We start from the raw sequence: 18,640 nt of genomic DNA on the forward strand, positions 1-18,640 counted from the left end.
ACTTCTAGCCCTGATTAAAGCTAAGATTTCCAATCAGACTAACAGTAAGTAAAGCACCTGAAGACACATGCCATAATGTTTAAAAACCACTTGGCTCATTGCTGGCATTAAAATAAGAAGGAAAACAATTATATTACAACAGTTCAGAAAACAAATGCACAGCAATGTTAGAATCATATTTACAGTCTTCCACTAACACTGTAGTTCAGTCTGCAAATAAAGGTGTTTTGAAAAGACCTGTTTAGCTTATTGCTGGCATTACAATAACAATAAATATTTAATTTATTAACAGCCCAGTAATGTCATGTGAGAGCAATCCTATTTACAGTATTCCATAAATGAAGTTTCGTGTTTTACTGGCATTAAATGAAACACTGATAAAGGCGTGTTGACTGACTCATTGCTTGACAGGTTCTCTGCTGTGTATCACCCGATTGTAATTTAAATAGCACCCCTTTTAATGTAAATGCATAATAAATCCTCCCAGTTGTTCCTTTACTAATACTGCCTTGTTACTTGCAATGTTTAATAAGAGGTGTGCCGCCATGTCTTTATGAAACAAACAGTGTGTAGTGTAGTGACTACATCCTTTACACAGTAAAGCGATCAATTTTCTTAGCTTACTTCAGGAAAGCCCCGCCTTGAGCACAGTACCTTGGGTCCAAGTTTTTCAGCATTGAAGAATGCAGTGCTTTGCTATTTTTTGTTGCCGTCTTTTTTGCTTTCTTGTTCTCTACAAGTTTACAACTGGCAATATGATCTTTTAATGGTATTGACTCATACATGATCAATCGAATGACGGCTCAATTTGCAGAATAGTATCCCACCATCCTCATATAGATAATCAGAAAATGTTTTAGCTGTCTTTTGCTGAAACACTGCTTTTTTTTTTCTTTGTTGGTGCAGTCACAGTATTGAGTTTCAGCAGAGACACATGAGTAAAGTCACATGATGAATTAACTCAACTTGGCTGGATGTAGTCCAAAAAAGAAAGCCTGTGTAAGCATTATTGTGGGTTGTAAAGAGGATATCTTATACCCCTTCTCCACTGACACATCCAACCCGTGAGGGCTCGGTACGGTACGGGTGGTTCTCCACTGGCTATTTGTCGAGCGGAGCGAGAACCAAACCGTGAAATTCTGGCTTCACAAGGCATCTGAATCCGGCTGCGAGTTGAGCCGAGCCAGAGGCGGGGTTAAGGATTTTCGTCATTACATTGCATCAGTCAGTGCACTCCAGAAAGAAAAACAACAAACATGACGGGCAGCAAGTGTGATGAGAGAAAAGTACAGCCTTGGGACACTGAGGAAGTGCAGGCCCTAGTTTCTCTGTGGGAAGATAGAAGTGTTCAGGAAGATCTGGAGTCGTGCGTCAGAAATGAGAAAGTTTATGCCTGAATTTCTGACGATTCGTGGGTATGGTACACTTAACTCACACACTGAAAAGCACAATTCTACCAAATTTCTCATCCTTGGCCTTAATTATGTTAATATAAAGAAGGAAAAAAATGTAGAAAATAAATCTAAACTTATTTACAAAAATAGTCAAACAAAATACTGTACAGTTGTACCATACCTACAACTTTTTTTAAGCACACAAACAAAAAATAATTAGAAAAAAAACTACTATCCTTAAAGCGGGATACCTCTGGAAAATCATTATTTATTTATTTTTTATTTAGTAGTCACCAATTATTTATTATTTTCTCCCAATTTAGAATATCCAAATATTCTTAGGCTCAGTTCACTGCTTAGAATATTTTTCTTATTGCTTATTTTTATTTTGTGTTCTTGTGTACAATGCTTTTTGATAACACGGATGCTATGTGGCCCAGTGTTTAAAGAAAAGGGCTTGTAACCAGGAGTTCCCCGGTTCAAATCCCTCCTCAGCCACTGACTCATTGTGTGACCCTGAGCAAGTCACTTAACCTCCTTGTGCTCTGTCTTTTGGGTGAGACGTAATTGTAAGTGACTCTGCAGCTGATGCATAGTTCACACACCCTAGTCTCTGTAAGTCGCTTTGGATAAAGGCGTCTGCTAAATAAACTAATAATAATAATAATAATAATAATAACTTGTCATGAAAGGTGCTTTATAAAATTACGATTATTATTACTTATATCATCGTAAAGCTTGCATGGCAAGTATTTGTTTGTTGCGTCGGTGGTCATTAAATGAAAACAAAGCTTTACACAGGAAGAAACATAAATCGTGATTTAGCTAATATGTGTTGTTTGTATCACTTTTTACATTGTGTTTGCCAATTAAAAGCAAATATTATGTTGGAAAAAAACATAGTATAGTTTCAGTGGCCGCAGTATATTTTGCTGGAAGTATTCTATATGATACCGTAATGCTAATACAAGTGATGAAATCAAGTTATTGGCAGGTGATTTTTTTTTTTAAAGCTTATTTCACCTTTGTAAGTACTCCTAAGAAAAAAAAATTGTATTTCTGCATTTTGTCTTCCCCACAATGTCAACAGTAGTGTTCTTAACCAGCAGCTAAAGCGTATGTAAATACAAATCATTTAAAAAAAAAAAAAAAAAATCTAATTAATGTGAAACACTGAAGATTTTAAAATATATATTTGAGTGATTTTCAAAACCTTATGTAGAAAATGGAATCTGTAAAAACAAACATTTTCATTTAGGAGCCTTATCTTTTCACTCCACAATTCATAGCTAATGGCAATTTCACACATGCTGAGTGGATGGAAAACTTTAGAATGTCAAAAAGTACTTTCAATTACATTTGTGATGTACTATGCCCTGTGCAGCAGTGCAGAGATACCCGGTTTCACTGTGCTATACCTGTGAAGAAGAAACTGGCAATCACAATTTGGAAGCTAGCTACGAACGTTGAATACCGGACATTTGTTTGGTGCGAGTCGCGCAACAGTGTGTCAAAGTGTATACGAAGTTTGTAACGCCAGTAACAAAAAAATTACCGCCAAGACACTTCCGCAGACCTTTGTTGAAACAAACTATTTTAAAAGACAGATGGGGTTTTCCAGTGTGTGGGAGCACTTGATGGGTCACACATTGGTATCATTGCCCAAGAAAAGTTTCACCATGACTACTTCAACAGGAAAGTGTGGCATTCAATTATTCTTTAGGGGGAAGATTTTGGGATGTTTGTGTTGGATTTCCAGGAAGTGGTCTGTCCATGTTTTACACCAGTCTAGTCTATGCACATTGGGCAGCCAACGGAAACTCTTTCCAAACATGCCTTCCAATATAGGTGGCACAGACCTCAACTTGCATATTATTGGTGATCCAGATTATCCTGTGAAACTTTGGCTGCTTAAACCTTATGCAGACACAGGGAAATTAACAAACCCTCAGAAGACATTTAACTATCGGTTAAGTCGGGCTCACTCAGTGGTGGAAAATGCTTTTGGGCGGCTTAAGGGCAGATGGAGATGCTTGCTAAACAGAAATGACAGTAAACGACCTTGTAACACAAATGGGTATAAGCTTTCTATTGTGAGCAGGAAGGGGAAAGGTACTTTGAGGAATGGTCAAGCTTCACCTGCTCTGAGCAGCTGCAGCAACAGGTGTATGTAATGCCAGAAAACCCAGATACCTCAAAGTGGACAGAAGACATGTTCTGGCATTAGGGCGTTCTTCAGTACTTCATTTTTTGCAATTCTGTTTTAATGCTGGTGTTTTTATAGCACATTGTAATTTTCCATGTTATTTTCAAGTCTGTAAATAAACATGTCACCACCAGAATGAGTACTAGAGATTAATATTTAAAAAAATATTTATTGTATATACATATATTAACATATTAAACATTTAATAGTAGTAACATAGTAAACAATCACATTTAAGAACATGGAACACATAGCATAGGAAAGTGCAAAATGAGAACACGAACAAGAGATGAAAGGAAGTTAAAGCACTTTAGAATGAATGGTCGGAAAGTAAGGCAAGCTGTTTTAACATTTAATCTTGAATTTGTTACCAGAAAGCAAGAAAGCTTTAATCCTGTAGCAGCTATACTGGTATTTCACTGGGTTTGTTCCGTTCACGCTTTTGACCGAGTTCTTGGGTTGATTCTGGAAAATGTTTGTGCGTAGATGTGTGGGGGCGGAGTTTTTAAAGAGTACAGTTTTATATAATTTAATCCTAATAAAAGAGATTAATGAAACATGTGGTTTCACCTTATTAATTTTGTTTTGATCCATCGATGGGTATTGGACTGATTCGATGCACCGATCCACCGTCCTAGCCTTAGATATCACAAATTATATCCTTGATATTAACAAATCTAAATTCCGATATCAAAAATCACATTTTTCATAGCAAAAATGGGAGAAATACTGATATCAAAACATGGAATTTCTGATATCAGAAAAATAATTTGACATCAGAAATACATTTATCAGAAATTCATTAACAAATGTAAAAACATCTTGCCATAGGACAGTTCCATACAGGAGCAGTTACAGGGTATAGTGAGAACTCTGAAGGCAGAGTTATTGATTATGGAGTGTGTGAATTGTTTGGATTTGCTGTAAGGACTGTAGCAAGTTGAGCAAACACTGACAAGGAGCATCTGGTTCTCAATCAATTGCTTTTGGTGTTCCAGTTCTTGTCTTCTGCACTCCATATCATGCCTTCTGTTCTCCTGTTCAAATGTAAAATTCTCTCTATTTGGAGGTAGCAGGCATCAAAATTTGCAAAACCAGATAGGAGGGCACTGACAGATTCTGGGTGTTTTTTTTTTTTTTTTTTTTTTTTTTATTTCCTGGCTGAAAAGAAACAAATAGACACCTGTAAACAAACAATTAAACAACACACATGATCTATGTCGTGGCATAACATTAAAACATGCTGTACAAAAATAGTTTAACTTATCTGCAGGGGCTGCATTATGGCAACAATAAGATTTAAAAACAAAATCATATATAATACTACTTTGTGCAATAGTACATTGCTATAACTGCACAATTACCTCTGGGACGTGCTGCAGGTCCTGGGGAAGCCATGCAGGTTGGGCAAGATCCGGGTGATCCATCACTGGAATCACTGGTTCTTGGTTCTGAATGATATATATTTCACATATGTTAGAAATGCCCACAAACTGCATGCAATAATGTACATTTAAATACAAGAATAACTGTTCTTTAACTGAAAAAAAAAATAAAAAAATAAAAAATGAATACCTGTCATTCTGCAGATTCTGGGGAAAAAGGTCCTTGTGTTTCACATTCTTCTCTACTGGAGTGGTTTGGAGGGGCATTGCTGATCAGTGTTTCTAATAGAATAAAATAATATTTTAGAAATAGATTTTTTTTTAAATCTTATTTTATTTTAGCATTTGTTTTTTTGTTTATTTTTAAAAACAATGAACAGGTACACAGTTCAGATTAAATAAACAACAGTGTACTTCTTTCGGGTATAAAGTTGCCGAACAACAACAAAGCTTCATTTAAAACAGATAAGTCTACATACCTTCCGAACAAGGGCTTGTATCTTCCTCCGCCGGACTGGTACAAACACCACCTTCGAGGCTGTGTACTGGACAGCATCCCAGTATGTTGTCCGTTACCTCAGGTATTAACGTTTTTTTGCTGTTGCCGCTTTTGTTGTTGGCGTCCTTCACTTTTTTGTATGCTATTTTATTTCTTTTTTATTTTGTGACGACACTGAAATGCCATCCTTTCAATTCCCATTGCCTGTGGCATTTGAAATTTTTTCATAAATTAAGATGTCGCACTGCACCCAGTAACTGCTCCTGAATGGAACATTCTGACCAAATAGTCAAAAATGCTTTAATGTCCTCATCCCATCCCAAGGCAAGCAAACATTTTATTTTCTTGGCTCACTAGCGACCACCATTGTGAAATCCAAAACACTGCCGTTGCATATCATGCTATGTAATAACACTTCCGCCTAGACCAGTTGCAGAGGTGCCAACTTATAGTAGCGGAAATACAGTAGCATATAGTAGCAGCCCTGGCCCTAGAAATCAAAAGGTTCTTAGGGTTCTGGCAAGCCAATGCCCTAATTTTTGCTGTTCAATCTATAATTTTGGTAATTGTAAACACATGGCATTTAAAAATGAAAAACCCCAATAAAAATATTTCAAACACTTTTTTTTAAATTTTGAATTATATTCTGGATTTAAATTAGAAACAGTAAGTGCTATCAAACCTGGACTGAAATATTCAACTTCAAAACTTATAAAAATAACACCTCAAGAAAGATTTAACATAGTTATTTACATTTTTACTATGCAATTATCAAAACACAAAATGCTGTGTAGTATCCAATAATTAAGTGCACATATTTCGATAGATAATATTGAAGTCTTCCAAAACACAGAAAAATATAATAACACAAATGCAATATGAAACATACATTAACAAATATTTACTTAAGAAAAGCAATAACTTACTTTAACTTAGTGGTGCCTTGCTTCACAACATCCATGGAGAAAAACAAGGTCTTGTTATTTTGTTTTACTATTCCATGCCATCACCAGCCACCTCAAAACCTAAATATTTCTATACTTCACTGCGCAGGCTAGCCAATACGGAAGTAATTTAATCTTCTCTGAGTATAAATGCACGACACATCTAAAAGTATTAAGTACGGTGTCATGCTGAATGTTGCATTATTTTGAGATGTGTTTTGATGTTTTAAAAGTTCACATTTTAAAAATACATTAATAACAGTGCAAGTAATCGCATGGAAAAAATGCAATGAACCACACGGACGCACGCGCATATCTCTCAATGATCCCAATAGTGCTTAATGCAGCATGCAAATAGCATTCGGTACCTTGCGAGCACGTTCTGAATGGAAGAAAAAAAAAAAAGATATATACATAGATCAAATTATTTAAGCTGATTTTCCTGTTTATTATGCTTTTTTGTGTTAAGTTTGTTTTTAGGTGTGTATCATGTTCCTTAATTAGTTAGAGCCTTATCGAGCACTATATTCTGCAATTTTGAAGACTGACTGGATTCTGTTTTAATTCTGGAAACTGGTGTTTTTATGTTTTTCTAAATTGCATTACCTTTTACGTCTTAAGCAGTTCTGTCCATGGGTAACATTTTGATTTAATTTTGCCGTTAATGGAGAATTTTACATATTGCTACAATACAAACCTGATTTAAAAGTATGTACTGTACTACAGTTCATGTGTCCACAGTCGTCTCTTTTGGCAAGTGATATTTTCAGAATCATATCGTTCTGAATTAAAATACTACTGTTGATAATATAGTACTGTATCAACAAAATCAACTACAGTACATCTAAATGGATGTCTACTTATTTTAAAACACAGTCCTTTCAGCTTTGTATTTTTGACACTGCATCTTTGTGTTCCCTGAAAAAACACACGATTTTTGTCTTTTACTTTTGTTAGTCCCCCCAACTCGTGCACTAACAAATTTCAAATAAACCTAGATAAACCTCTCGTTTTATCTGCAGTTTGCGGTATTTTGTTTAGCAAGGTTTAGTTTTAGAGAAAGGGAGTATTTATTTTTGGGTACGCTACATTGTCAAAGTTTCAAGAAATAAAATGTAATTATTAATTAATATCTTTTGAAAATGCAAGCCCACTTGTTAAAAAAAAAATTAAAGCGCTGTATGTATGTATGTAAAGATCACAACCGAGTTCACAGTAACATACTGTGTTCATTTACATGATCGCTAAGCTACAAAATACAAATCTAATTTGCTGACCTACATAGCTACACGTAAATGCTGCGTGCATACACAACCACACAATTTACAGATACTCGCAGATTTGTATTTTCAGTGCATGACATACTGAATTTAAGGAAATAAAGGAAGTGCCTAATTAAATGTTTTTACATCCATTTCCTGACTTTTTTCTGATTCTGTTAATTCACGATTTCCGTGACCTCCGTCACAAAATCGTATCCTTAATTATCGCTTGATACTAAAGCTATTCATAAGTAACTTAGTATTCCTCAATTTAGTTGCCTATTATTACTTTTGTTGCATGTAATGGGTAACTTGACGACATATTTATTTAGCTGCTGCCTTCACCCAAGGCGGCTCATCTATTTATTTTATTTTGCTTCAGTCTCAAATAACTCAAGATGTTTAAATTTATAGACGATAATATTTGTAATCTTGGATTTATGCAACACACAGGGAATTAAGGTTTAGGCTATTTGACTATGAAAGGAATGAAAAAAATGAAACCAGATTTATATTGTATAGAGAGCAAGTAGCTGAAGCTGCTTCTAAACACGATACATCTATACTGTAGGTACAAAGGTATCTTTCGTAATAATAAATCAAAAGCAATATTTATAAGACCGTGAAGTTAAAGCCAATAGACTTTAAAAACAGTAATCCTGTCACATACATGCCCTAACCGTTTATCGACCATGATCAATCTCTTTAGAAAAGTCTATTATTTAACAGAGAAGATTAGTTCAGATATTGTAGATCTTACCAAAACATTTTTGTACACTGTGTTGTATGTGCTCCGTGCGCTGCCATTGCTGGCAGTGTCACACGAGCTGTTCAGTGTGTTGATATGTAAATAAATCTTGTTCGCCTGTGGGGCGTATCAACTTCAACCTCTCGATCTCCTGCCTGTCACTCAGCAGCGAATGCACGCACCCAGACGGGTACTCTGTCATAAGCATTAATACCCTGTATATTTCTAAACAAGGGATTTAGGGGAGCTCCCCAATAAAAGTTTGGAATCTCAAAACAATAACTGTGTGAATATAGTAATTGTTACAGCTGTGTATAGCAGTATTTAAAACATGATTCATTCATCTGACTTCTTACATATAGGCCCTTACTGTGGTCCCACCGCAGTCGGATATGCGACAGATTGCATACTATTCAACTGACGTTACAATGTTGGACCCCAATGTGGACTATGTAGAGTTAAACAGAATCCTGCATCAGGCCAGTATTACAAAGACGCAATAAAAAAAAATATATATATACAAAATACTGGATTACGGTATTAATGAAAAGAATGACCTCAGACTTGCCATTTATTTAGTACAAAATAAATATCTAAATTGACACAGTTTCAGACTTAAATATAAGCCTGGTTTCTACATGAATAGAAAACTGAACTCTGGAAAAACTACTTCGCCACATGGTAACACGTAACACAGTATACAAGGAAACGATCGCACGCATGGTCCAGAGTGTGCATGAGTCTACAAACATTTCCATGCAAAGTTGCATGTTGATAAATCTCACACTTTGTTACTGTGCGTACGCACAGTTTAAAATGAAATTTGTGCATATGCACGATTGATAAATATAGCCCCTGGTCTGCTTTAACCCTTTGCGGTCCTATGTCGGACCAGGTCTGACATTAAAATTGTTCCTTTCCTGTCCGACATAAAAAAGCCGTCAATCACAGGTCCCTAGTCGATTTTTCTGAGGAAAACGCAGAGAAAAGCTTTCAATGGCCGAGAGAAGCCGAAAAAAAAAAATTAAAAATAAACAGAGGCGGATCTGAGCAATACGCATAGTCCCTTCACCACAGACATAACACGGACACAAACAATCAAGACAGCTGCTTCCGCATTCAGCACTGAAAAAGAATTACTTGGAAAGCATTATTGTGGAGTTCGGTGATAAATCGAGTGATCAGGAGATGGTTTATCAGTATGCACGACTATGAAGAGATATGTGAAATACAGCGAACAAGGGGTAGGGAAGGGCTGGAGATGCAGTACTGGAGTGTCATGTTGATATGCAGTGCCCTTTAAACCTGTTTTACTGTGAATAAAATTACTTTTAAACCACACGTGTAAAATAAACAGCTTGTGTGAAAATAAAATTAGACCTGATGCGCCTGACAGGTGCTGAATAAACGGATCGGAAAGGGATAATAGCGAGAGCAGTGGGGGATGTCTAGTTGAGTAGAATGGTTGGTTGTCCTTTATGGAATTTTGCTTTTGTGGATTCTATTGTTCTTTTAGACAGAAGATAACCTTACGCCAGCATTAAAAATGAAAACACAAAAGATATGGCAATATGGTAAATAAACCATCATTGGTGAATGTTTCTTGAATCAAATCAGTAAGGTTGCACTTAAAAGCAAAATAGGCCTATATGTGGAAACTGCAGAAAACGTGATCACTATTAGCAGACGTCCTACTATTGTACAAGCATAACTTCATAGTATATTATTTGTAATGTCAAAATGCCTTTAGCACAAATACTTTTGGAAGGCATAAGAAATTGAGTTTGTATTTTTGGGCTGAATAAGTATTTAAATCTGTTAGTGTATAGTTAGTGATTGTTAAATCACAATCTCAAAATCTAGATTTAACTATAAATTGTACTCATTCAAGTAAAAAATGTCAAACTATTTACAACACACAAACCCCCAGCTGGAAGAAAATATCTATTTACAGGATCTGTTTCTTTAAAGAACTGTAGCGTATGAAAAAAACGTATTGTACCTCACAAACCAAACACATAACTGTTGTATGAAAGTGATGTGGATTTTTAAATTAGAATCATTTAAATTCAAGCCATTATATGCACTAAAAATGATAGCAGATCCAGCGTGCAATGGCCTTGAAGGAAAAACATCTGTTGCGATAAATAAATAAAAATAAATAAATAAATCCCCCAGTAATTCATGTAAGGTTAAAGGGAGCAATGGACCTCAGTGGATCTTGGCAATAGAGCATTCAATGTTCTTGGTCAACATACCAAATATGTGTCTATTCACAAACCTCTTGCTAAAAAGAGTAAGTTTAGCCCTTGCCTTATTTCAGTGCTGATGGTACATGCAAAAAAAAAAAAAAAAAAATGCACAGAACTTTTAGCATATGGTTGCAAGGGCTATAATTCTTCACCTTTCAGAAGATGTTTAAAAATAAGATTTTACATTGCTGCTGGGAAAACAGCAGCTTGATATTTTATTTTTGGGTGATTTTTTTAGCTATTCAATTGTCAAAACTACAGATTTAATACTAAAACATTTCACATCTGTCTTAGCTAGAAATATAATTATCAAAGAGCTTTAAATGACTAATTCAGTACTGGCTAGTGTGCAAATTGTTCTCTTATCTTAATGCACTTTAAAGAAATACAAGTGAAGCAAATTCTATTTACTAACCTATACTGGTACAGAACTTGCACCAACGTAAAACACTAAAATTAAGATAAAACTGAAAACGTTTTTAAAATGTTGTGCACTTCCTCAAAAAAGATCTACAACTAGTTAAGGGGCTGTGCTATACCTGAAACAGCACTCTCTTTAAACATACCTGGGATGTTGCCTGTGATTGTCTTGCCGTTTCCTGACACCTCTTTGTCGTCATCGGAGGAACTGGTGCTGGAGTCGCAGGTCAGGTCGCTGTCACTGGTACTGCTGTCCTGCAGCAGGTTGTACTTTTTCCGGGCGGCTGCCTCCCTCTTCTGTCTCAGCAGTCGTATACGCTCCTTGTGCTTTTGGCTCCGGTGGCCCTTGACCTTGGCTAGCCGGCCATTCTGTTTATCTGCACCCGTCACCTGCCAGCGGTTCTTCTTAGCAGCCATGGAGGTTGTGGAAGACATTTCACTCTCAGACCGCGAACGCCTCGATTTCCTACCGCCTGCCACTACCATCCCCACGGCCCCAGAGTTGGAGTCCCCACCTTCTGCGGCACCGGAAGCCCCTGCTCGGGGTGCCCCGTTCTCTTCAGCAGAGGACAGTGTGTCCGAGTCAGCAAGGTGGCCACTGGAGGATGGCGACAGCATGCAGTGGTTGGAGGAGTCACTCTCGTAGGTCCGGCTGGGCGTCTGTTTCTCACTCTCCGTGGAGGCCTGCTGTGACTCAGGAGAGTCCCGTCGAAGCTCCATTAGAAGGCAAGGCATGGAGGAAAGAAGACCTGGGTCAGTCTGGAGGGGACTGTCTCCTTTCTCCGAGGGGGAGGTCTCTGTTTTCAGGGTCTCGTCTCCTGCTGCAACTTCCAAAGGGGTTTCTGGAGGGGTCTTGGAATTCACAAGCTCTTCCGCCTTCTCCGCATCAGCCATCTTCATGTCAGTCGGTTGCCGGACCCTCCCTGGTCAGATCATAGAGCACAGGGGAATAATGGGGCTTAGGGGGCAGGGAACGTTGATAAAATCCGTCACAGGGGCAAGCCTACATTAAAATAATAAAAAAGGAAATGTTTTACTCACATTTCACCTCTGACAGCAGATTTCTGAAGTGGGTCAGCCTACTCTTTGATAACGGTTTTCGAGGAAACATCACCAGCTCAGAATGAACTATTGTATTTTTCCATCTCAACATGTTTTAAAGCGAGCATAGCAAATGAACATGAATTTAAATGACCATTTCCATCAGACCTTCCTAGTATGTTAGATGTTGGCCACATCTCAAGACGTTGTCACACAAGCAACTTTTGTTGATGGCAGAAAGAGAGCTTGGTATTAGTCCTTGTGCTTTGGATGTCATCTTATTTCTAAATCATGGGTTCACAATTTTTTTTTTTTTTAACCATGTGACAAAACTATCAGATGTGATTGGTTGGTATTGTGTTTGTTGCTGTTGTATTGCCAGTGAAATAGAACAGTGTCCTAAGCGTGGCAGTGCGGTTCCAGCTTGTCGCTGGCTTGTAAACAGCATGTTGAGTGGAATTGTCACACAAGGTGACACAGGGCCTTATTTTATTTATATATATATATATATATATATATATATATATATATATATATATATATATATATATACACATACATATATATTTATATACATATATATATTATATACACACATACATATATATTTATATACATATATATTATATACACACATACAGTATATATACATACAGTGTGTATATATATATATATATATATATATATATATATATATATATAAATAAAAAATAAAACATGTAACAAAAGTTGCCCCTAAAAAGGCATGCCAGTAATTGAGGGACTTCTCTGGTAAGTAAAATAGTAATTTGATTTCTGCCTTTGAATATACGTACAGTAGGCAAATTACATTTACATATTGCATAGATATTATTTATTTCAAATTGCTAGTACACCAGCAGCAGTGGCTTTTCTCTTATTCACGGTTTAAAATTATTGTAGGTGGAAATTTACCATCGTTCAGTGTTGGAAAATAAGTTCAAACTTACTTGTGCTGTATGCAATATCGACAAATATCCATGTTACACTTCCTGATTTCTGAATTATTACAAAAAGACAACAGTGCTTCGCAGTCTGTACCAAGGTGTGTCAGATTAACAGTCAAGGGAGGTATTAAGTGAGAATGATTCATGAACTCAGCAGGTAGGTTTCAAGAGGTTGTTCATGTGGATTCATTGTGTTTGAGGTCTAAAATTGTTATATTTCAAGTACGGCTTGCAAGCAGTTCATTCCCACTTCAGAAATCGATCCACATACCCACCTTTAATTTCTACAATTCCATAAACATTTATTTTCTCAGACTTTCACACGTCAAGAAACCTTGTGTACCACAAGCCACCCGACATATTAGACATCAAGAATCTGAAATGCTGGTGTAAATGTGTGATAATACAACGGCTAGACAATTAAAACATTCAACCGGGATGTCCCCTATGGACATATTTACGACAATTGTTTGTGTGTCTATAAAGCCTAGACCTAGATCTCTGCATACTTTCCAACAGTAGTATCTAACCAATATGTAGTTCATAATGTACACTAACATTGTAGCATCTTTTAATGATAAAATATAACTTGCAAGCAGAAACATTACAATTTTAGATCCATTTACCTCCTTGACGTGGACAGATCATTTTACAACCCAGATTAGGGTAGTGTTTGGTAAAGTGTGTCCCGGTCAAGACAGAGTCATGAATACTTATGTCATGTTGGTCATATCACATGTTGGTAAAGCTAAACCGTAACTGATATAATACTAGGAGTCTTATTTCAATCCCTGAAATATAACTACTGTACACAAACACGTAATTTTCATTACAATAAAACACTGTAGCCTATCGCCAGAGTATATAAGACAACAATATGTTGTATATATATGTCAAGTACTCAACACACTGAACCCTAAAAGTCCATTGCACACTGGATCCGATAACGTATCCGAATTTAACGTGCATCTAAAACAGAAAAAAAACGATCATGTGCATTCCCTATTGCTCCTTGCACACTGAGTCTGTAATTGTTTTACGACGGTGATGCGTCAATTTTGCAATCGGAAAAAGGTTCGATTTGATCCGATTTAACTTGCGTTAAATTACATTGACCAATGAAAAACGACTGAGAAGACACGTGGATTCTTGAAGTTCCCTGAACAAAATGGAAAATATAATTGTGTGTCAACAAACAAATTACTTTATGATAACTCCAAAGACTTTGAAAAAATAAAAAAAAGAAAACATATGGAAAGACACTGCCGCGGACTTGGGCATGAATGATATGCATTATAAAACATGAAATTATGAACTGACAGCATACATAAACACGTGGCTTTTGTGCAGTACAGGTTATTACAAGCATATACTTTTTATTTCAATTGTAGTCGAGGAAGTAAAGAAACAATGGCCTAACCTGGTGACATATCAGAAGGGCAAGAGAGGTCAGGGCTTAACAGTCAGAAAAGAGGGGCAGTACATGAAAGGGGTGGTATTTCTGGCTCCATACAGAGTAGTAGAAGGTCATTGTTGTAAAGTATTTTCGGTAGCTCATTGCTAGCTTCCCAACTTTTAGTTATATTTATTATAGGAGCGAGTGTTTGAAAATTAAATATTGGTCATATGGTTTCTGATGCTATGACAACTGTGTTGTGTAATATCATGTTTTTAAATTGTTTTATGTATTGCGCAACATTATTATAGATCTAGTAGAAACGTAACAATTAGCAAACATTTTAACTTCTATCAGCGTTTGCTGATCATTAAGTTTATACTACATTTAACATTTGTGTTCAAAGTTAAGAATTGTATTTATTTTTTTATTAAAATACTGAAACTACGTATATTTACTACATCATCTACTGCACATCAGCGCTCTGAAGTACGATATCTAGTATGCAATGGATTGACTCACGACTTTTTCGGATGACGGATACTTAATGACAACGGATACAGTGTGCAATGGGCTTTAATCTCAATGCAGCTTTAAAAGGAATAATGTGCAGATTCGTGGTTTAAAACGGACAGCCTGCAAACTGCTCATGCCATTTAAAGTATTAGCTAGACTTATGGCTGGATAAGAGACATTGGCTCAATATTTGTCTGTAGTCCAGCTGGGTATTCTGTTTATCGACACACAGAAAACAGAAGCAGTTTAAACTGCCATTGTTTTGCACCTTCAAAAGAGCATCGAATCTCGACATTTAAAAAATAAAAACGCCCAACTACAAAGTAATTATTTAAATCACGGATACGGGATAGTAGTGTGCCTTAAAAAACAAAAAAATCGAAAAAGCCATGGTTTAGCTATCAGTTTAAACCTCTTTGAAATCAAGAACTGTTAAAGTCAAGGACAACTAAATTCACTGTCTTTTTAAAGGATAAATTATGGTACCATATACTGTATGTATACTGTACTGGCCTAGTACGGTAGCTACGCGCCTAGTTTTTATAAAAGCTGCTGCACCTGTCGGTTATATTATTAAACAGTAAATTTCTACCGACAGCAAAGGGTACTGCATCCGTTGTTGCTCGATGCAAAATGCAGAGGCCCAACCAAAAAAGAACCCACGGCAACCAAACAATCACCCTAGGCCCTTAATATGTTCCCTCTCAACCACATATCCCACGGAACTGTGTAAAAAAATGGACACAAGGATATAGTCATCCAGCCTTTGCAAATAAACTAAAAATCTAAGCATTATTGCAAACCCAGGCAGGCCCGCGCTAGTCCCCCCGCGTCACTTGTCTCAGCAATTCCCTTGGCTGTGCAGACATACAATCACCAACGAATATGGTGCATATAGAAAAATAACAACAAACCTGGTAATCTATTGCACCACTAACAATCACTGAAATTATTATTAAAAGCACATTTTGCAAAACCTAAAACAACAATGCAAACCCTAATACGAAGCGGTGTTGGGAAAAGTTATAACAGTGAAACTAGCTGCTGGAGCCAGGAGGCTTTCCGTCTTTAAATTCCAGACAAAATGTTAGAGGATAAACTTACCTGGAAATAAAATGAACTTTTTTTTACGTTCCCACCTTCATTAACATATTATTTCACAGGCCATACATACAGCAAGACTAAACACCAGATTACAGCCCGATTTATTTAACGCCTCCTCCTCCTCCCTCTACCTTGTTCTACTTCTTTAAAATGTCACCACCAGCCGTTGTTCAGAACACCGTGCGTCACTTCCGGCCTGGCCAGTCATGGGCAATGACGTCAGCCAAAAACGCAAATTGTTACGGTAGCTCAGGTTGCCCAGAATACCGCGCCCCCTACAGACGTGGAGTCATGAAAAACAAAACTAGAACGTTAATACTCTACTTTTGGTCCTGCTTTATATCTGTATGAAAAAAACACAGTTGTGGCTCCAGGGCCTGAGGAGTACTTGTAATGTCATGGGCTATGTCTAATCCATCCATGTACTCTGTACTTTACTGTGTATTACCTTCTGTGTTATTTAATAATAGTGGATGTTCAATATATGTCAAGGGTCTTAGCTTTTATTAGCATTTGCAACATTATCACCAATCCCTGTGTCTTTGCTTGTTTCTGAATCTTATATTCAAAAATTATGTTTTATTCTTGACTACTTATTTTCAGCATGAAGCCAAGACACTATTTTTTAATAAAATAAGATGTCCCTGTCAGGGCCAATAAGTGATGTTCAGGTGAGGGTAGAAAGAGATCCTGTCAGCCAGTTCAAAAATGATATGATCAGCAGGATTAAGACAGATCTATATTGAGTAAATTATATATATATAAATAGCATTTAGGATTTTATGGGGTGCTGTGTATTTATGGTTTGATGCAAGTATGGCAAAACGATACACATTTCTTGGCGACTACCCATACATTAAATGACAGATTATTGTAAATAGTAGAGGAAGGCATGGATAGAACATCTGAAACTGCGTACCCATTGTAAAAAAAATAAAAAATAAAAGAGAAATAAATGAAAAGCCTTGGATTCAATTAATCACATATTTATCTTTTATAAGCATAATACAGTCAAATACTGTATATAGTATACATACATTTCCTCTCTTCAGATCTGTAGACTTGTATCGCCTCTTTTTTACAGCTGGTTTTACAGACCCTGATTAGCACCAAATCTGAACTACCTAATGTTATTGTAGGCAAGGTAAACCAATATTAGTTAATTGCAAACAGAAATGCACTCAATGCTGTGGGCTTAGCTACAGAAATAACTGGATTAATTGTCATATTGTACATTTTATCTAAATCCTCAGTCTTACAAATCTATTGTAAATCCTAGCAATCTTACAAATCTATTGCACTACAAAATTTGCTGAAAAAAGTAACATTACAATTTTTTTAAAAAATGTATATTATATATATACTGTGTATATATATATATATATATATATATATATATATATATATATATACAGACGTGCTCAAATTTGTTGGTACCCTTACAGCTCATTGAAATAATGCTTCATTCCTCCTGAAAAGTGATGAAATTAAAAGCTATTTTATCATGTATACTTGCATGCCTTTGGTATGTCATAGAATAAAGCAAAGAAGCTGTGAAAAAGAGATGAATTATTGCTTATTCTACAAAGATATTCTAAAATGGCCTGGACACATTTGTTGGTACCTTAGAAAAGATAATAAATAATTGGATTATAGTGATATTTCAAACTAATTAGTTTCTTTAATTAGTATCACACATGTCTCTAATCTTGTAATCAGTCATTCAGCCTATTTAAATGGAGAAAAGTAGTCACTGTGCTGTTTGGTATCATTGTGTGCACCACACTGAACATGGACCAGAGAAAGCAAAGGAGAGTTGTCTGAGGAGATCAGAAAGAAAATAATAGACAAGCATGGTAAAGGTAAAGGCTACAAGACCATCTCCAAGCAGCTTGATGTTCCTGTGACAACAGTTGCAAATATTATTAAGAAGTTTAAGGTCCATGGAACTGTAGCCAACCTCCTTGGGTGCGGCCGCAAGAGGAAAATCGACCCCAGATTGAACAGAAGGATAGTGTGAATGGTAGAAAAAGAACCAAGGATAACTGCCAAAGAGATACAAGCTGAACTCCAAGGTGAAGGTACGTCAGTTTCTGATTGCACCATCTGTTGCTTTTTGAGCGAAAGTGGGCTCCATGGAAGAAGACCCAGGAGAACTCCACTTTTGAAAGAAAAACATAAAAAAGCCAGACTGGAATTTGCTAAAATGCATATTGACAAGCCACAATCCTTCTGGGAGAATGTCCTTTGGACAGATGAGTCAAAACTGGAGCTTTTCGGCAAGTCACATCAGCTCTATGTTCACAGACAAAAAAATGAAGCTTTCAAAGAAAAGAACACCATACCTACAGTGAAACATGGAGGAGGCTCGGTTATGTTTTGGGGCTGCTTTGCTGTGCAGGGCACAATGAAATCTCAAGACTATCATGGCATTCTGGAGCGAAACGTACTACCCAGTGTCAGAAAGCTCTGTCTCAGTCGCAGGTCATGGGTCCTCCAACAGGATAA

General features: G+C 36.5%; 1 protein-coding gene and 1 long non-coding RNA gene across 4 annotated transcripts in view; both read right to left on the reverse strand.

The window, feature by feature from the left end:
* Positions 1 to 16,319, reverse strand: part of LOC117408697 (protein ARK2N-like) — a 41,551-nt gene extending 25,232 nt beyond the window's left edge. Inside the window, exons 1-2 of one of the 3 annotated variants that reach the window (XM_058995919.1) lie at positions 16,133 to 16,317; positions 11,257 to 12,113 (exon numbers count right to left, since the gene is read on the reverse strand). In XM_058995919.1, the coding sequence (XP_058851902.1) occupies positions 11,257 to 12,010 (754 nt within the window). In that variant the 5' untranslated portion in view covers positions 12,011 to 12,113; positions 16,133 to 16,317. Of the gene's footprint in view, positions 1 to 11,256; positions 12,114 to 16,132 lie in introns of all 3 variants that reach the window. The other 2 variants (XM_034013935.3, XM_034013934.3) reach the window with 2 other exon arrangements.
* LOC131699398 (uncharacterized) lies at positions 4,727 to 11,246 on the reverse strand. The gene is made up of 4 exons (XR_009308105.1): positions 5,465 to 11,246; positions 5,176 to 5,267; positions 4,965 to 5,051; positions 4,727 to 4,761 (listed from the first exon to the last, which is right to left on the reverse strand). It is a non-coding gene; the product is annotated as an uncharacterized LOC131699398 (long non-coding RNA).
* Positions 16,320 to 18,640: the final 2,321 nt, after the last annotated feature.

The sequence above is a fragment of the Acipenser ruthenus genome, chromosome 2 (assembly GCF_902713425.1).
Source record: "Acipenser ruthenus chromosome 2, fAciRut3.2 maternal haplotype, whole genome shotgun sequence".
Classification (NCBI taxonomy): Eukaryota; Metazoa; Chordata; class Actinopteri; order Acipenseriformes; family Acipenseridae; genus Acipenser; species Acipenser ruthenus.